The 17039-nt window shown below is 38.8% G+C and overlaps 1 protein-coding gene across 1 annotated transcript in view; it reads left to right on the top strand.

The window, feature by feature from the left end:
* LOC148877999 (G-type lectin S-receptor-like serine/threonine-protein kinase At4g03230) overlaps window positions 1-16452 on the top strand; it is a 30030-nt gene extending 13578 nt beyond the window's left edge. Inside the window, 8 exon segments of the mRNA XM_088971184.1 lie at window positions 12139-12184; window positions 12186-13398; window positions 13757-13873; window positions 14336-14547; window positions 14894-15104; window positions 15468-15705; window positions 15889-16039; window positions 16128-16452. Of these exon segments, the coding sequence (XP_088827310.1) occupies window positions 12139-12184; window positions 12186-13398; window positions 13757-13873; window positions 14336-14547; window positions 14894-15104; window positions 15468-15705; window positions 15889-16039; window positions 16128-16439 (2500 nt within the window). The 3' untranslated portion in view covers window positions 16440-16452.
* The last annotated feature ends 587 nt before the right edge of the window (window positions 16453-17039 follow it).

Genomic DNA, 17039 nt, shown 5'->3' with positions numbered 1-17039 from the left:
ACAGAACCAACAGGGTGCGTCCTACAAACGGAATCCTTCACAAAAATCCTTTGGATGACAATCAACTCCAAACCGAATCAGCCTTTCAACAAAGATTGATATCAATAACTATTCTTGATCTTTCTCTGATAGAGAAAATGAACTGTGACAGATGGATGACAGCAGCAACTGGAGAAAGCTAGAGAAATAGATGGCGAACTACTTTTCTTTTCTCTAGGGTTTCTGAAATCCTATCTCACAAAACTGCAGAGTGTGTGTTCTGTCTCCCTAGGGTTCAAATTCATGTAATTTGATTAGGGTTTCCTCTAGTTGCTTCATGATTAAGAAAGGATTTTTTGATTATATCAGGAGTTGCCCCCTTATCCAAATCAGTATTTGGATTAGGACTCTTCTTAATCCTATTTGCAGATTAGATAAGCTTTTGGGCCTATCCTAATCTCAGATTCGCCCCTTATTAATGACTGATCAAATCAGCCCAGTTCGAAGTGGGCTTTAGGCCCAATAAGGTTATGTGCTCAAAAGTCTTCCAAACTGCTACCCAGTTGAGCTTCTTTGTATGGCATGGGACCCAAGCATTGATCTACACACCAGCCACATGGGTTCAGTCAAGCCTCTGTTATAAGGCCTGGACGAATTCACTAGAGCCCGGTAAACCCCCTAAGCCCATCATATAGACCCTATGGGCCCAACACTTACACTAAGTGGTCCCTGGGCCAAGTCATCTTATAAAAGCCCAGGGACTGTGGGTAGGTGCAAGATTAGCCCATCACACTTAACCTCTCAGCCCATAATGATCAAGCACTACCTGACAAGAGAGTACCTCTCCCTCGGCTGCAAGGAACAGTGCTGCACTCTCTACTTATATGGATCCTGGGAATTAAAACCATTTGCAAACAATTTTGAAACCATATTAAATATATATCATATATATAAATTTTGCAAAACAAAATTCCAACGATTGAAATCAACTGCCGACATTTTGGTTTCCATTAGAGAGAGCGCATCCCGGTCATTACCTTTGTCCGATAAAGGGGCTGATCCCTTTACTATGATCACTCACTCAGATGAATTCTCAGACTATCCCAACATACTTAGGTTTTGAACCCTGCTAAGGATCTCACTGATTGGCATATCAAAGACAGACCAATCCGACACCTAGTGCAGTACTATAATCGGGTCTAGGGGTCAGGTGTAACTTTCCACTTTTGCCCATCAATCTCCAAGGTCCAGAGCAATTATGGAAATCTGGTCCGGTTCAAGGGTTCAATTAATCCTACACTACATGTGCCTTGGGTCTCACCCTGGCGGTTGAGACAAGCCACCCCAACAGTTGGCAGCACACCAGTGTCAGCCTTGGTAGGATAAATCTCCCTAGACTTATCCAACGGCTGTGAACATTTAAAACTAACACAAGTTTCATTAAGTGTCCAATTTTAGGGTATTACATAGAAGTATACCACATAGTATGAATCAAACATGTACTTCAGTTATTTACGTTAAATATCAAAAGTACATCAAAACTGATTGAAGCTAAGGGCATAGAAAAACTGTCCAACACACCCATCGTCAGGAAATAGCTTTTGATGAGGAGAGATCAGGAGTAGTGGGAGATGTCCCGCAAGTTACAGGTAGTGACCAACCTAGAAGATCCACCCAGGTATCCTGGCCACCAGTCCATTATGGCTATGACCAGGATAGTTACCTAGTGGAAGCCATGACTAGTGAGGAGGATCCCGTGACTTATGCGGAAGCTATGTTAGACATAGATTCCCAGAAGTGGGTGGAGGCCATGAGAGCTGAGATGGACTCGATGGAGGCCAATGGAGTCTGGACTCTAGTAGATCCGCTCTCTGAGGTAAAAATAATTGTCCCCAAATTCTTATTTTTATAGGAGCAAACTTGGGAGTATTTTCCAAATTCTAAACGGTTTTGACAATGTTCAAATAAGACCAATTTTGACTCCTATCACTTGTTACCAATTTCTACAAAATTCAATATTCTTCTATCAGTTTCCTCAATTTTTTCTGTTTGGGAATCTCTTTTAATGGAAAGAATTTTTAAAATTTTCAATGAAATTTTAATTCTACATTTCTAAAGGCTTAGCTTCAATTTTTTTTTCAACTTTTTTATCTCTCTCTCATCACCCCCAACTTAAGTGCCATTGTCCCCAATGGCATGAATAGGATGCTCCTAAGGACTTGTGCCAAAGGGAACAATCAAGAGGGTTTTCCCAAGGGGTTCAAGGTTTGCCAACTAGTCTTGAATCAATAAACAAAATCTCTAATCCTACAAACAACTAGAAACTACGTTGGGTTGCCTCCCAACCAGCGCTAAGTTTAACATCTTTAGCCAGACATATACACACACTTCTCTCATCTATACTCTCAAACTCGCTTTCTTCTTTCCACAGACAGGATTCAGATTGGGCTAACCAAGGGGTAGACAGGGCATCTAAAAGATCGTCCACTACATCTACCTTGAACTCATCTTCCCCTAGGTTTGGATACTTAGTGGCACTAAATACATTTAACTGGACTTTCTGCTCCCCAAATGAGATGTCCATTTTTCCTGATTTACAGTTGATGTTTGCATTGGCCATTGCTAGAAATGGACGTCCTAAGATTATCGGGTTATGGTTCAGTTCCTTGGTTTGGGTCATGTCTAGGACGACAAAATCTACTAGGAAGTAACAATCCTCTATCCTGACAATGATGTCCTCAATAACACCTTGAGGAGTCTTGACTGACTGATCAGCGAGTTGCAAATTTACCGGGGTAGGTTTTAACTCGTCGATCCTGAACCTTTCATAAATAATTAATAGAAGCAGATTTACACTAGCCCCAAGATCCAATAGGGCTCGATCAAAAGTGATTCTAGAGATGACATAGCTTATGAGAGGAGCACTAGGGTCTTTCATTTTTTGAGGAAGTTGGTTTAAGAGAACCGCAATAACATCTGCCTAGAGCATCACTTTTTGTGGGGTCGATCGTGGCTCCCTCTTTTGAGTGCATAGCTCTTTCAAGAACTTGGCATAGGACGGGACATGTTGGACTGCATTGAGGAGAGGGATGTTAATATGGATTTGCTTGAATAACTCTCTGATCTTCTCATTGCGAGTCTCTTTCTTCTTTCGCAATGGTCTGACTATGAGTGCAATTAAAAAAGGGAACTACAGGCCGGTTCACTATAGGCTCTTCTTCTAAATTTTCCTTTCCTTTTTCTCCCCCTCCCCCCAACTTAGGGTCTTCTTGCTCCTTTTCTTTTTCACTAACTCTCTTTTTCTCATACGGGTTTTCAAAAATCCTTTCACTCCTTAAGGTTGTAACAGCTTTGGCATTTTCCAACTGGGGGTTCTTGGGAGGTGGTTGAATCTATTGTGGAGGAAAACCTAGTGGCTAATTTCTAGGATTCGCAACCGGTTGACTCGGTAGTTGCCCTACTTCTCTCCTCGCATTGGCTTCGGCTAGCTGTCCTATTTGGCTCTCTAATCTAGCAATGGATTGCTGCTGAGTTAGGATCAGCTGCTAAAGCTGCATGAATTGGTCATCAACTGTACGGGTCTGAGGAGGTTATGGGTAAGCCTGATAAGGTTGGACCAGTTGGTTCCTAGGGTACATTTGCTGGAATTGGCTCCGCACATATGGCCTCTAAAATTGCTGGGCCATGGAGTTAGAAGGGTGGTACTGCTAGGATTGTGTGTTAGGTTGATGTGTCCTCTAAGAAAAGTTAGGGTGATTTCTCCACCCATGGTTGTAAGTATTTGAGAATGGGTAATTATTAGGCCTCGAGAAATTCTGGGCTGCCTGAACTTGTTCTTGGATAAACGGCAGAAACTGGGCCACCGTGGAAGAATCATCAACCTAGTGGGTCGGGCTAGCACAAATGGAACAAACTTCAGGAAAGGGTGTAGATGGGACCGGTTGCTGTTTATAGGTGAAGAATTGATAAAGCTTTTGAGCTAGAAGATCTACCATGTCCAATTTTTTAGAGATTGCATTCAAGTCCATTCTTGCCTTGGGCTCTATATTGTTCTTGACTTCGTAGAGCCCTGCCCTCTTTGAGAGTCCCACCAACCTTTCATAAGAATACAAGGATGCATTACTGATTGAGTTTTTCACTCAATGTCTCAAAAAGAGCATACGCTTCATCCTCACTTTTGCTCATAAATGCCCCCCGCCCCTCAAGATGCATCCACCATTTGCCTGTATTGATCAGCCAAACCTTCATAGAAGGCTTGGACAATTTGCCACTGGGACAGGCCATTGTGTGGGTATTTTCTCATCAACTCTTTCTTTCTCTCCCAGGACTCGTCAATTTGTTCACCCGGTGTTTGGGTGAATCTAGTGATGGCTCTTCTCATGGTGTTGGTTCATCCTATAGGGTAGAACATTCTAAGGAATTCTTGTTGCATTTCTGCCCAAGTTTTAATAGGTCTCCCTATAGTTCCCAACCAATGCTTGGCCTTGCCTTTCAAGGAAAAGGGGAAAAGAGTTAATCTAAGGGCATCATCATTAAAGTTTTGGATCCTTACAGTGGAACAGATTTCCAGAACCTCGTCTATGTGTTCGTATGGGTCTTCACTCAAGTTCCCATAGAAAGAGGGAAGCATCTGGATTGTGCTTGATTTAATCTCATACTACAAGGCTTAAGTGTCTGGCAATTGTATGTAGGATGAAGGGTTATACTTGGTTGGAGTGAAATAATCCTTCAGCTTTTTGGGCTGTGCATCATTGATTCTGGTCATTTGGTTGTGTTGTTGGTGATGAAGGTATCTCTCTATCTCAGGTATGGGTTCTATTGTTTCTCTTCTCATAGATCTCCTTCCCAACAAACAACTCAGAAGTCCCTTTTTCTTCTTATTGAAATTTAAAATTTAAATTTTGAATTTTAAATTCAAATTTAGATTTTGAATTTTAAATTCAAATTTAGATTTTGAATTTTAAATTCTAAAATTCAAACTCAAATTTGATTTTTTTTAATTTTTTAATTTCTTTTTTTTTTGAAATTTAAATTCAAATTTGAATTTTTTAAATTAAAAAAAAATGCAAGAAATTCAGACACACGACCAACGAGATGATCTAAGGTTTCCTAAACTAGTGGTTCAACCAATGTGAATCCTCTTAGGTTCACTTGGAATTACGCCACATCCTTTGGTTAGCCGGGTAAGAGGTGGGGATGTGGGAGGTTCCCCTTACTCTTGCAAGGACCTAATTAAGTAACCACAAAACCCGCTTAGGCTTAGCCGTTTAACCTCTTTCCTTAGACACCAACCGCTGCTATGAAAAATAATTACAAGCTTCCCTAAAATTCAGCATACTTTTGAATCAAATGTGAGGCTCCCTAAAGGATCTACCTATCCAAATTTTAAATTAGGGTTTAGGGTGAACTGCATGTGAAGGGTGGTGATTTTTGGGCCAAGGAAGGGTGATGAAACCCCCACCTTATCTTATTTAAGTTGGATTACCCTTAAATGGATTAACAAAGAAAAACACAATAAACAAAACAAATGCAACTAATTTCAATGCATGGACAATTATTTCTAATATGTAGTTCAGCAATTTAACATAAAATGAAATAACAAATTAATTCAACAAAAGGAACAATAAAAAAATAAAGAAAAATTAATACATTCATAACTAACAAGATAATTTCAATAATTAAATAATCCTATATGTGCATGCTCTAGAATATCAAACCCTAAATGTTGGAATGCAAATGCAAAAATTTTAAAATATTAATTAAATTTTTATTATTTTTTTATATTTGAAATTTGAAATTTGAAATTTAATTCCAATTCCAATTCAGATTTGAATAAAAATTTAAATTCTGAATTCAAATTTGAAATTTAAACTCAAATTCGAAATTTTGAATAATTTCCTATTAACAATTAATTATTCAATTAAATAACTAATTAAAGGGCAACTAAATAAAGCAACCAAGAATTACAGAAAACCAAAAAATAAAAGGATTAATTATGCTGAAAAAATTAACAACCACAAAAATAAATTCTAAAAAGAAAAATCGCTACTCAAAGGATTAAACAGAAAAATAAAAAATAAGAATATGCATCAATAAAAGAAAATAAAATAAAATAAACGAAGTGAGTTTCTAATCTAAAAAAGAATAGAATCTAATAATCCTAAACAAAAATTCGCTTAATAAATTAAAAGAAAAAAAAATAGATCAAAGAACAAAACTAAAAAGAAATAATACTAAAAAATAAATCAAATCTAGAAAAAAAGAAAGAAAAAAATTAATTAAATAAGAATTCAAAAATCACTATTTTACCAAAAAAAGAAGTTCAAAAATAAAAATAAAAAAAAAAGACTAAATTAGGACGACTACACCTGAAATGCAACCCAATTTCTCTTCTCTTCTCTTTTCTTCGGTAGTCCGACAACGCTTTAGTACCCCACCTTTTGCTATTACATCCTGCAAAATCAAAGAGAAACAGAAATTAAAATGAGATTGAAGATCAAGTAATTAAACAAAAAAAAATAATAATAATGAAACAAATCCAGACAAAGCAAATACAAATTGGGTGAGAAAGGGGTCATATCCATAGGGAAGCGAGGGAAAAATCGTTATGTACTTCAATCCGAACAAAACAACATGATTGGAGATTGCAGAAACACAAAATTTAATTAATTAAAATAGAATCTATTAAAATAAAATTCTTACAATGCTGAAAGTGAAACATGCAAAAAGATAAATAAATGACAGAAATAAATATATAAAAGATAAATTAAATAGAAAATCTACAACTCGATTAGAGGTAGTAGTCTCCAGATCTATCTTTTCACCCTCGAACTCCTCGAGCTAGGCCTTCCGTCTTACCTAACCAAATTATAGATCTATAGAAAGGGAGACAAAAATTAAAATAGCTAAAAGTAAATTGCAGAAATAAAAATAAGGAGTGGAAATTAAAGAATGGAAAGTAAATCTGAAACTAATGGAAAATTGGTTGGGATCCGAATCCAGAGGTGGTAGTAGTGGCTAGACGAACTGCAAGCAAGAACCCTTCCTCTTGCTTGGGCATTCTCCTCTTCTTCTACCCTTGAACTTCTTAAGAATAGCCTTTCGTCTTACCTGGGGGTAGAATCCAACCCCTTCTCAGGACCCCTTGGGTCCTTTTTAAAGAGAACAATGGATAAAACTGGAATTAGAGAGAAAGAGAGAGGCGACAATGGGATTTAGCAGAAATATGGGCACCCTATTGTTTAGAGTGGAGGGTTAGGATTATTCTAAGGTGATCCTAAGGCTGAAAAGAGAAGGAGAGGGCACCCAATATTATGTAGGGCTGAGATTTTGGAACCCAAAATTGGATGGTGGAGATTTAGACACGTAGAGCTGAAAGGTGGAGATTAAAAGGAGTGGGTGGCAACTTAGGGAGAATGACTGAGATAGAGAGTGAAATAGAGGGCTGAGATCTAGTGGCTAAAGTTTGAATGGGGAGGATTAGAAGTTAGGTGGCATCCTAGGGTTAGAATGCACTCAAAAGAGGGTGCCCTAGAATGGAGGGTGGAGATTTAATGTTAGGAAGGGGTGGAATGTGAGGATTTAGCAGTTTGAGCGGCTAGGGTTTGTTAGAGATGAAAAGAATGAGTGGAGAGGCTCCCTAGGGTTTGTTAGGGACAGGGGAGTATGCTAATACAGTAGGAGGGCGTCATTTTAGGTCTAGCAAATAGGAGGCACCCTCCTATGCTTAGTTTTTCACAAAAACACCCCCTCTCTCAGCTAGAATTCACACCAGCTTCCCAAAAACTACATTTCAGCATTGAAACTTCCCCAGGATTTACACAGAGACCCTCATATGTCACAATCTTGAATTTAATTGGGAAAATGAGACATTTTGACTATTCTAAGGCCTAAAATACCCCTGAAATGATGCCCTTAACACATCAAACTACAGAGTTATCAATGATCACATGAAATCCTTTGGGCGTCCATGCTATGTGTAGGTTTGCCCCAAATCTCATGATCAATTTGCTAGTAGAGCTATTCGATGTGCTTTTGTTGGATATCCTTATAGGTAAAAGGGATACAAGTTATATAACCTTGAGCCACACCAACTATTTACTACACAAGACATCATATTTTATGAGTTCTAATTCTCTTTCAAGAACCAACAAGATATCATATTTGATGACACAACTATTCCACCACCTCCATCACCTCCACAAATTGAAGTCCTGCCCATAGTCCATCCCCTAACACTCAACACAATACCTGGCCCAAGCACTCAACTAGGAACCCCTCTCACCTCCAAGACTATGTCATCAACCTACCACCATCTTTGTCACATCGGACCCAGGCTATCTCTCCACAAATAGAATCTGAACCAACCATAAAGGTGTAAATCGGCCTAATACGACAATCCGCGGGCCATGCCAGGCCTAGCACGATCATGTGGGCCGTACTAGGCCTAGGGTTTTCGGTCCACGGGCCGGCACAATCAAGCGGGTTGTGCCGCTCGTGGCCTGTGAGCTAGCACGGCCTAACACACCCATATAGTATTTATATATATTTTATATATATTTAAATAATATTATATAAATTATAATTATATACACAAAATTCATATAAAATTGAAATTTTAAGTTTTTTGTTATTTTTTTTAAATAAATAGCTTTGGCCCGATGCATCGCCTGACTTGGCTCAAGGCTCGACCCATGGGCCAGCCTGGCCCACACGGTCCTGGGCCATGGGTCGTGTTGGACCGACCCCCAAATTTTTCAAGGGGAGGGGGCACGACCCACTTTACACCTCTAACCAACCACTTTCACTTAAGCCAGCAGGGATCCCTAATGGCGCCAAGCCATGACACATGAAATCTCAGCCCTAAAACGCAACAATACTTGTATTTTTGTGGACTTACCCCCAAGAAAGCGCCCAATTAGTTCAAAATGGGTGTATAAAATTAAATACAAAGCGGATGGCTCTATCAAGAGGTTCAAAGCTCATCTTGTGGCTAAGGGCTATACCCAGGTTGAAGGGTTGGATTACCACAACACCTTTGCCCCAATAGCAAAATTAGTCACAATGTAGTGTCTATTGGCAATGGCTACAATAAGAAATTGGGAAATTCATCAATTCGATGTTAATAATGCTTTTCTACATGGTGACCTTCGTGAGGAATTCCTCACGGATTTGCTCGTGAAGAAGAACATAGAGTTTGCAAATTGCAAAAATCTCTCTATGGCCTCAAACAAGCATCTTGCATGTGGTTCGAAAAGTTTACTCAAGCCCTTCTCTTTTTGGGCTTCAAGCAATCACATGTCGACTATTCTCTCTTCTCATTAACATCGGGTGACTCCTTCATAGCCGCACTAGTATATGTTGATGATGTTCTCCTTGCTAGAATTGATTCTACACGAATTGCATCTCTCAAGAAGATCATGGATGACAGGTTCAAAATCAAAGATCTTGGCCCCCCAAAATATTTTTTGGGACTTGAAGTCCACTGTTCTGATCAGGTCATGTTTCTTAGTCAACATAAATACATCACTAACATTCTCATTAATACTGGGATGCAAGACTGCAAACCATCACCAACACCTATGGAGGCCCAACACCATTTTGATGACACTTCTAGCCCCATCCTATCTGATCCATCGTCATATCGAAGACTGGTGGGCCGTTTAGTTTACCTCATAGTAACCAGGCTCAATCTCTCATTTGTTGTAAATTGTCTCAGTCAATATATGCATGAACCTTGTCAAGAGCACTTTGATGCTACCTTATGTATTGTTCGGTATCTCAAAAGTGCTACATCGCATGGCGTATCTCTTCCGAGCAATAGTAGCCTGGTTCTCAATGAATACTCTGATTCTGACTAAGTTAGTTTCTCCGTCACCCGACGATTAACCACTGGCTACATCACCTTACTTGGCTCATCTCCTCTATCTTAGAAAACCAAGAAACAACTGACCGTTTCTCGCTCCTTGGCAGAAGTGGAATACTGGGCAATGGCATCCATCACAGTTGAATTAGTTTGGCTTTGACGCCTCTTAGCTGATCTCACCATTCAACTTTCATCACCTATGCAATTGCATTGTGATAGCAAGGTAGCACTTGACATAGTAGCCAATCCGGTATTCAATAAAAGAACAAAACACATTGAAATTGACTGTCATTTTATTTGTGAAAAAGTGCAAAATGGCTCCTTATAGACTAATCACTTATCAAGCTCTTCTCAACCAATTGATCTCCTCACAAAGGCTCTTCCCACAAAAAAATTTCATCATCTTCGCTCCAAGTTGGACGTCTTGATACCTTTTGTCGTTCCAACTTGAAAGAGAATGTTAAGATTAGAATCTTGGACCCACGTGTGGTTTAGCCACGTGGCCTACTTATAGTTTGGTCGGTTCGCTGGGTTGTTACACCGCAACCGACCACCTCTCTTGTAATTATAAATACCGTGATAAAAGAAATACAGAAAATTCTCATTTCCCGGTACCTCCTTATACATAGAAAGCCCTCGTAAAAATGAGAATGAATCAGGGTTGAACACCAACTTTTTATATAGCTTTGTTTGCATGTAAAAATGGTGAAAAGACATTAATTAAGTAGGGCCAAGTTATTAAAGAAAGGTACATTGACAAACAACCAAATACCATATTCAAACTTACAGCGCAAAGGAAGGCCATTTAGCTGAATTGAATTGATGATGTATACTTAGCCGTTGACACCAATATATAATTATTACTTTTTTTTTTTGCCTACAAGTTTTGACATTTCATAAGGAAAGATGGTTCGATTACGGCCAAACCTGAAAACACTAACTGAAATATCTGCAAAGTAATCTGAATCGTCTCATCTCATGGTACTAGGCCTATCATTATACAATACGTAATTTTCACATCACATGTGTGCTGGCAGTGGATCCATCAAGAAGCCACAAGCACACTCACTAAATATTTTGACAACTGTAAAAAATTATTTTTAATCTTTTTATAGAGTAGGTTTGAGCTATTTTAAGGTACAGATGTCAAAAAAAAAAATTTAAGTGCTCATTGAACCTACTATCTACCTGATCCGGACTGCTTTCAGCACACGACTACCACTATCGTAGCAAATGTGGGTTGTTACCAGAAGGCACAACACATACGGCTTGGCCGAGTACCTTGTTGACCCACAGAGAGGAACATGGAAACTGGGCCAATATGGGTCCCAAGCACCAATTTTTTTGCCCTTTAAGACTTAGTTGACTGATAAACCAGCTTTCATTAAATATAAATAAAGAAAATGTGTGCCAAAATGATAAGACATGTTTGACTAATAAGCATTCAACATATTCCAATTTATTTTATATTATTTATTTGGTAAAACATCACTTGATTTGATTTATTGCTTCTTCACATATCGCATTTCTCTTTTAAATTTGTTCCCCCTCAACAAGTCAACGTTACGGTGGTGCTTGAAGGCCTAACCCTGCACTTTGTTTCCCACTCCCACTGTCCACTCAATTCTGGCTCTTGTAAATGGCATATACATAAATCTCCTATGCATTCAGCATGGATTTATGAATCTATTGAAGTCAATTGCTGAGCTGACAGAAATGTGGAAATAATCAAGGTTTTTAAAATCAAATGCTCTCTGATAAAAAAATAAAAAACAGTCAAACCCGTTGAATGATTCAAACAGTTTGACCATCCAAGTCAATGGTTTATTGACTAAATCAACGGTTTTTGATGAAAGAACAATTCTTAGGTAAAACAGACCAATTCCCGAATTTTCCGGTCCGATCCGTTTTAAAAACCATGGAAATAATCTTGGGTGAATCCTGATCCCTATGATCCTAACCATTGGATGGTTCACTAATCACCGTTTTTGACTTACCAAACTCTTCAAATTTCTTCAAGACATGAAAGGATTAGGGTAAAGTTATATATCTGTGAATTAATACCAACATCAGTGGAGAATGACATAATCACAAATTTTGATGTACCAAGACTCCACAAATTATCTTTCTCTTAAATTTGAGACAGTGGGTACGTAGTGGTCCATGAATCATGGCTTGATGTGATAGTATGTTAGTTTGCAATTACCAACCAAATCCTGATTTAAAAGACAGTAAGATAGGTTGAAATTGGGAATGCAGATGTTGCAATAAGATGGGTCAAATGGAAACAATAGGAAATACCAGAACAAGTTCTCTCTCTCTTCTTTCCTTCTACTCCTATATCCTCTTATCCAGTTTCTTTATCCTATTTTGCTCTGCTGTAGATACCATGACTCCAAATGAATCCATCAGTGATGGAGAAACACTTATTTCTTTGGACCAAAAGTTTGTACTAGGATTCTTCAGTCCTCCTGCTACTACGAACCGATACGTTGGAATCTGGTATAACAATCTTCCGATACAAACAATCGTATGGGTTGCCAACAGGGAAAACCCACTTGCAGATTCAACAGGAGTTTTCACTCTCCGGAACGACGGCAATCTTGCGGTTTTGGACGGACAACGAAACATTGTCTGGTGGACAAACACTTCAACAGTTTCAAAAAATGCAACTGCTGTACTGGCGGATTCTGGAAATTTCATCTTGAGGGAAGGAAATCCCCAGAATTTCGCGGGAAGGATTCTATGGCAGAGTTTTGATTATCCATCTAATACTCTTGTTCCTGGTATGAAGGTTGGAGTGAACTTAAAGACAGGAGAAAACAGGGTTCTCAGGTCTTGGAAAAACATAGGAAACCCGGCTCAGGGAAGTTTCACATTTGGGGTCGACCCATTGGCATCCAATCAACTGTTTATCTGGCCTAGAAAAACGGAGTACCCACCGATGTTAGTCAATTTCCCCACTCTAAAATCTATATCAATAAGCCTGATGAACGACACAGAAGAAGTGTATTTGGAGGTTTCCTCTGTGAACAACAGTATGAGGCTAGTGATGGACGTATCAGGGCAGCTGAGGTTGTTCATGTGGTTCAATACAAGCCAGCAGTGGGTCCGATTATGGTCTCAACCAAGCGAACCATGTAGCGTCTACGCGGCTTGTGGACCTTATGGCGTCTGCAACACTTACAAATTGCCACAGTGCAAGTGTCTGCCGGGATTGAGGCCCACGTCAAGTGAGAACTGGGAATTGGGAGATTATTCAGAGGGGTGCGGGAGAAGGTCGGCCTTGCAATGCGGGGCCAAAGACAAGTTCTCTCCTATGACAAATGTGAACTTGAGTATAGCAGGCTCAGGCTCCGTGTTGTCGTTGAGCGCTGAAGACTGTAAAAGGGAATGCCTCAACAACTGCAGCTGCAGTGCTTATGCATATGCTGCTGCTCATAATAATTCTTGTCTACTTTGGTCTGCGTCTGCCCAGTTGGTTGATATTCGAGATGGTTTAAACACAAGCAAAGATCTTTACATTCGCTTAGGCTTAGCAGATGGAGAATTTGGTAATTAAGCACTACTTCTCACCTTGGAATTACTTGTTCCTTGATTTCTAATTAATTTATTTTGTCTGCTTGCATTGTTTTTGAGCCAAGAACCAATAATGAACCATAGCTTGGTTTACCACCAAATTAAATTAAAATCGGTCGTGCCAACGTGCCATGCAGGAGGGGTACGGTGCCTAAATATAAAGAAAAAAAAAAAAGAACCCTCCAGCCTAGTAATGCCTTGTCTTCTAGGGAAAGTTTGGACAAGTCTTACAAATAAAACTAGTAGTTAGCTGGGGTGAAAGGCCCTTCAATTCCTTCTATGAACTTATTATGAATTAATTGAAAAGTCTCCTCCATTGGTGATTTGTTCCAGCTGCAGGTGGTTCAAGCCATACAAAGAGACTGACTCTTGTGGTGGTGCCGGCCGTAGCCGTTGTGCTTGGGATTTTAGTCTTGGGAATCATGAGGCGGTGGATAATTCAGAGCAAAGGTAAAGCAGCTGATCCTTGACCACTACTAGCTATATATATATATATATATATATATATATATATATGACAGAAGGCTGTAGGGGTGACAAACTGCTGGTAATCATTTCTAGCAGGCCCAACCAGAGATTTTCGGGCTTGATCCTATGTTTTTGTGTCCAGGCCTGACCTAGCTAAAGCCAGTTTGCATCAGGGCTGGGCCTGATTCCAATAATTGAAGCCCAGCTAGCCCTATCTCTTCATCATCAACATATAAGAATTATCCCAATAATATATGGTTGCACGGTTCATTTATCAAAAAAAAGAAAAAAACTATAGTAGAAGGAATGATGATTTTCTTGCATTACATACAGTTCAGTTTTTTGGAAAATATTTGCTTTCCTCAAGTATGGTGGGTGCCGTACGTGCCGTGTATAAACTATATATGAAGACCTCCAATATTAATTAATTCCTCTTTGCTACAGCAAGAAAGAAGCAATTATCGTTGAGGTCACTCCCTTCAGCTCTAAGTACCTCGAGTGCAAAATCGGCATTAGATGCAACCAAGTTGGAAGAAGACGAAGAAGAGGAAGGCCTTGATATTCCATTTTACGGTTTCCAAGTTATAGAAGCTGCAACCAATAACTTTGATGACGCCAATAAACTGGGACAAGGAGGATTTGGGCCTGTTTACAAGGTAATATCCTTCCTCTCAATCATCACTTGTGGGATCGACATGCATATTCTGGTACCATGCAATATTGCAATGCATGATGAAATTGAAATCATTTCATGCATTTTGGTTTTCCTTGGCACTAGCTAGCTCGTTTCAGAAATTACTTCATTCTCATATTTTCCTTTCATACCAAAATAGGCTATTAGGCTTTACCACCAAGCTTGCTAGTACCTTCTGCCTCAAGCATATATGATCAGTTTTTGCATTATTATATTATATTTTGCTAAATTAATTTAACTTTACAAAATAGAATATAAAAACCTTAATTAAAACAAGTGTAATGGTGTGACATCTCTTTTAATTCCAGGGTAAATTGGCGGGAGGGAAGGAAATAGCAGTGAAGAGACTATCCAAGAATTCGGGACAAGGAATTCAGGAATTCAAGAATGAGGTTATATTAATTGCCAGGCTACAACACAGGAACCTTGTTAAGCTTCTAGGCTATTGCATTCATGGAGATGACAAGATGTTGCTATATGAATATATGCCCAACAAGAGCTTGGATTACCTTCTTTTCGGTTTGGACCTACTTTTTCATCTTATGAATTTCCCATTTGCCATTATATATATGGCTGTGTTTGGTTGCAATGCAAAAAAATTTGCACTGATGTAAAACCATTGTAGTGCAGATGGTTTGAGTGTAAGTTCTGACCTATTTTTGTTTCAAATTTTAGCTTATTTTGTTTGATTGCAGTACAAATGAAGTAAATTAAGACAATAAACAGAATAAAGTGAAATCCAATTAAACAAGAACTTACATTTTTTACATTTGCACTCCCATGCATTTGTACCAGTGCAAATAAATTTGCACTGCAACCAAACACAGCTAGTCTATATCTCAAAATCGAATGCTCATTAGCTTGCACATGTATATATGGCAGATGAAAACCGAAGGATGTCATTGAATTGGGAACAACGCTTCAACATCATCATTGGAATTGCGAGAGGGCTTCTTTACCTTCATCAAGATTCCAGATTGAGGATCATCCACAGGGATTTAAAAACTAGCAACATCCTTCTAGATAAGGAGATGAATCCCAAAATATCAGACTTTGGTATGGCAAGGATCTTCGGGAGAGATCAAACTCAAGGAAATACTGGTAGAGTTGTAGGAACATAGTAAGTTACCTAGCTCTGAACTAAATTAATTTACTTGCATACAGAAATAGTTACGTTAATGGTAGAAATCCAGTGGTGAAGTGGTTTGGCAGAAGTTGCTGCTAATTAAGAATAAATTAAATCCACATATATAATGAATGCATGCATGAACTCCAATCTAAAACTACTACGATTGAAACGCAGCGGTTATATGTCTCCGGAATATGCATTGGATGGACTATTCTCAGTGAAATCTGATGTGTTTAGCTTTGGGATCATACTGCTTGAGATCGTCAGTGGAAGGAAGAGCACTGGTTTTTACCAGTCGGAAGACAACTTAAGCCTTTTAGGATATGTAAGTAACTAATTAATTAACTTGAGCTTCTTTTACTAATTCCATTGCCTTGCTGCTCACGATCATGAATGGGCGATTGAATTTACAGGTGTGGCATTTGTGGATACAAGACAAGGGAATGGATTTAATTGACCCATCATTAGCAGAAGCATGCATTAATACATCGGAAGTCTTGAAATGCATCCATGTGGCTCTCTTGTGTGTTCAAGAGGATGCTATAGACAGACCAACAATGGCTTCTGTTTTGGTCATGCTACTTAGTGAAACTGCTGCACTTCCACCACCAAAAAGACCCGCCTTATTTGTGAGGAGAAGCGTTCCCAATATAAACTTTCCCTCATATGAACCCTCAACTTGTTGCTCGAATCACGTCACAGTAACTTTCATACAAGGTCGATGAAGGGGATAAGATTCAAGGTATATAACTAGAATCCCTAGGTGGAGGTCTGTTGTAACATGTATTTGTATCATAATCCTGTAATTTGTTCCTTCATGTTTATTCAACAGATGATTATACATTTTTCTTTTTGGGTTAACTTATATATATCATGTACATTTTAGAAGCTACTTATATATATGCCTTAAACTTTTAAAAACAATTTATATGTACCTTGTTCAACTTTCCAAGGTTAAGTCTAACTAATAAAATATAAAGACAAAAATATCAACGATTCATTAAATTTTCAAAATCTTCCATTTTCTTTCTTTCTTTTTCCTTCTCTCTTCTTCTTTCTCCCTTCTTTTTTCAATGTTTCTCCCTTTTTCTTTGATGCTGCAATCTTAACAGTACTTGTTTGGGCTCTGTTTTTTCTTCTCTCTTCATTTGGGAAGAAGGAAAAGGAGAGAGAAAGAGAGAGAGTCACTGACCTTCTGACATTGGAAAATGTTGTTGACGGGCAGAAGCTAAAGAAAGATAGATAGGGGCTCATAGGTCCAGACGCACCCATAGAAAAACAATGAATGGGACTCTCTCTCCCTCTCTCTCCTCCTTCTCCTTCCC

The sequence above is a fragment of the Nelumbo lutea genome, chromosome 1 (genome assembly GCF_056320005.1).
Source record: "Nelumbo lutea isolate HS-2025 chromosome 1, American lotus-T2T, whole genome shotgun sequence".
NCBI lineage: Eukaryota > Viridiplantae > Streptophyta > Magnoliopsida > Proteales > Nelumbonaceae > Nelumbo > Nelumbo lutea.
The sequence above is the reverse complement of the archived record's forward strand: the minus strand, read 5'-3'. Positions and strand labels throughout refer to the sequence as shown.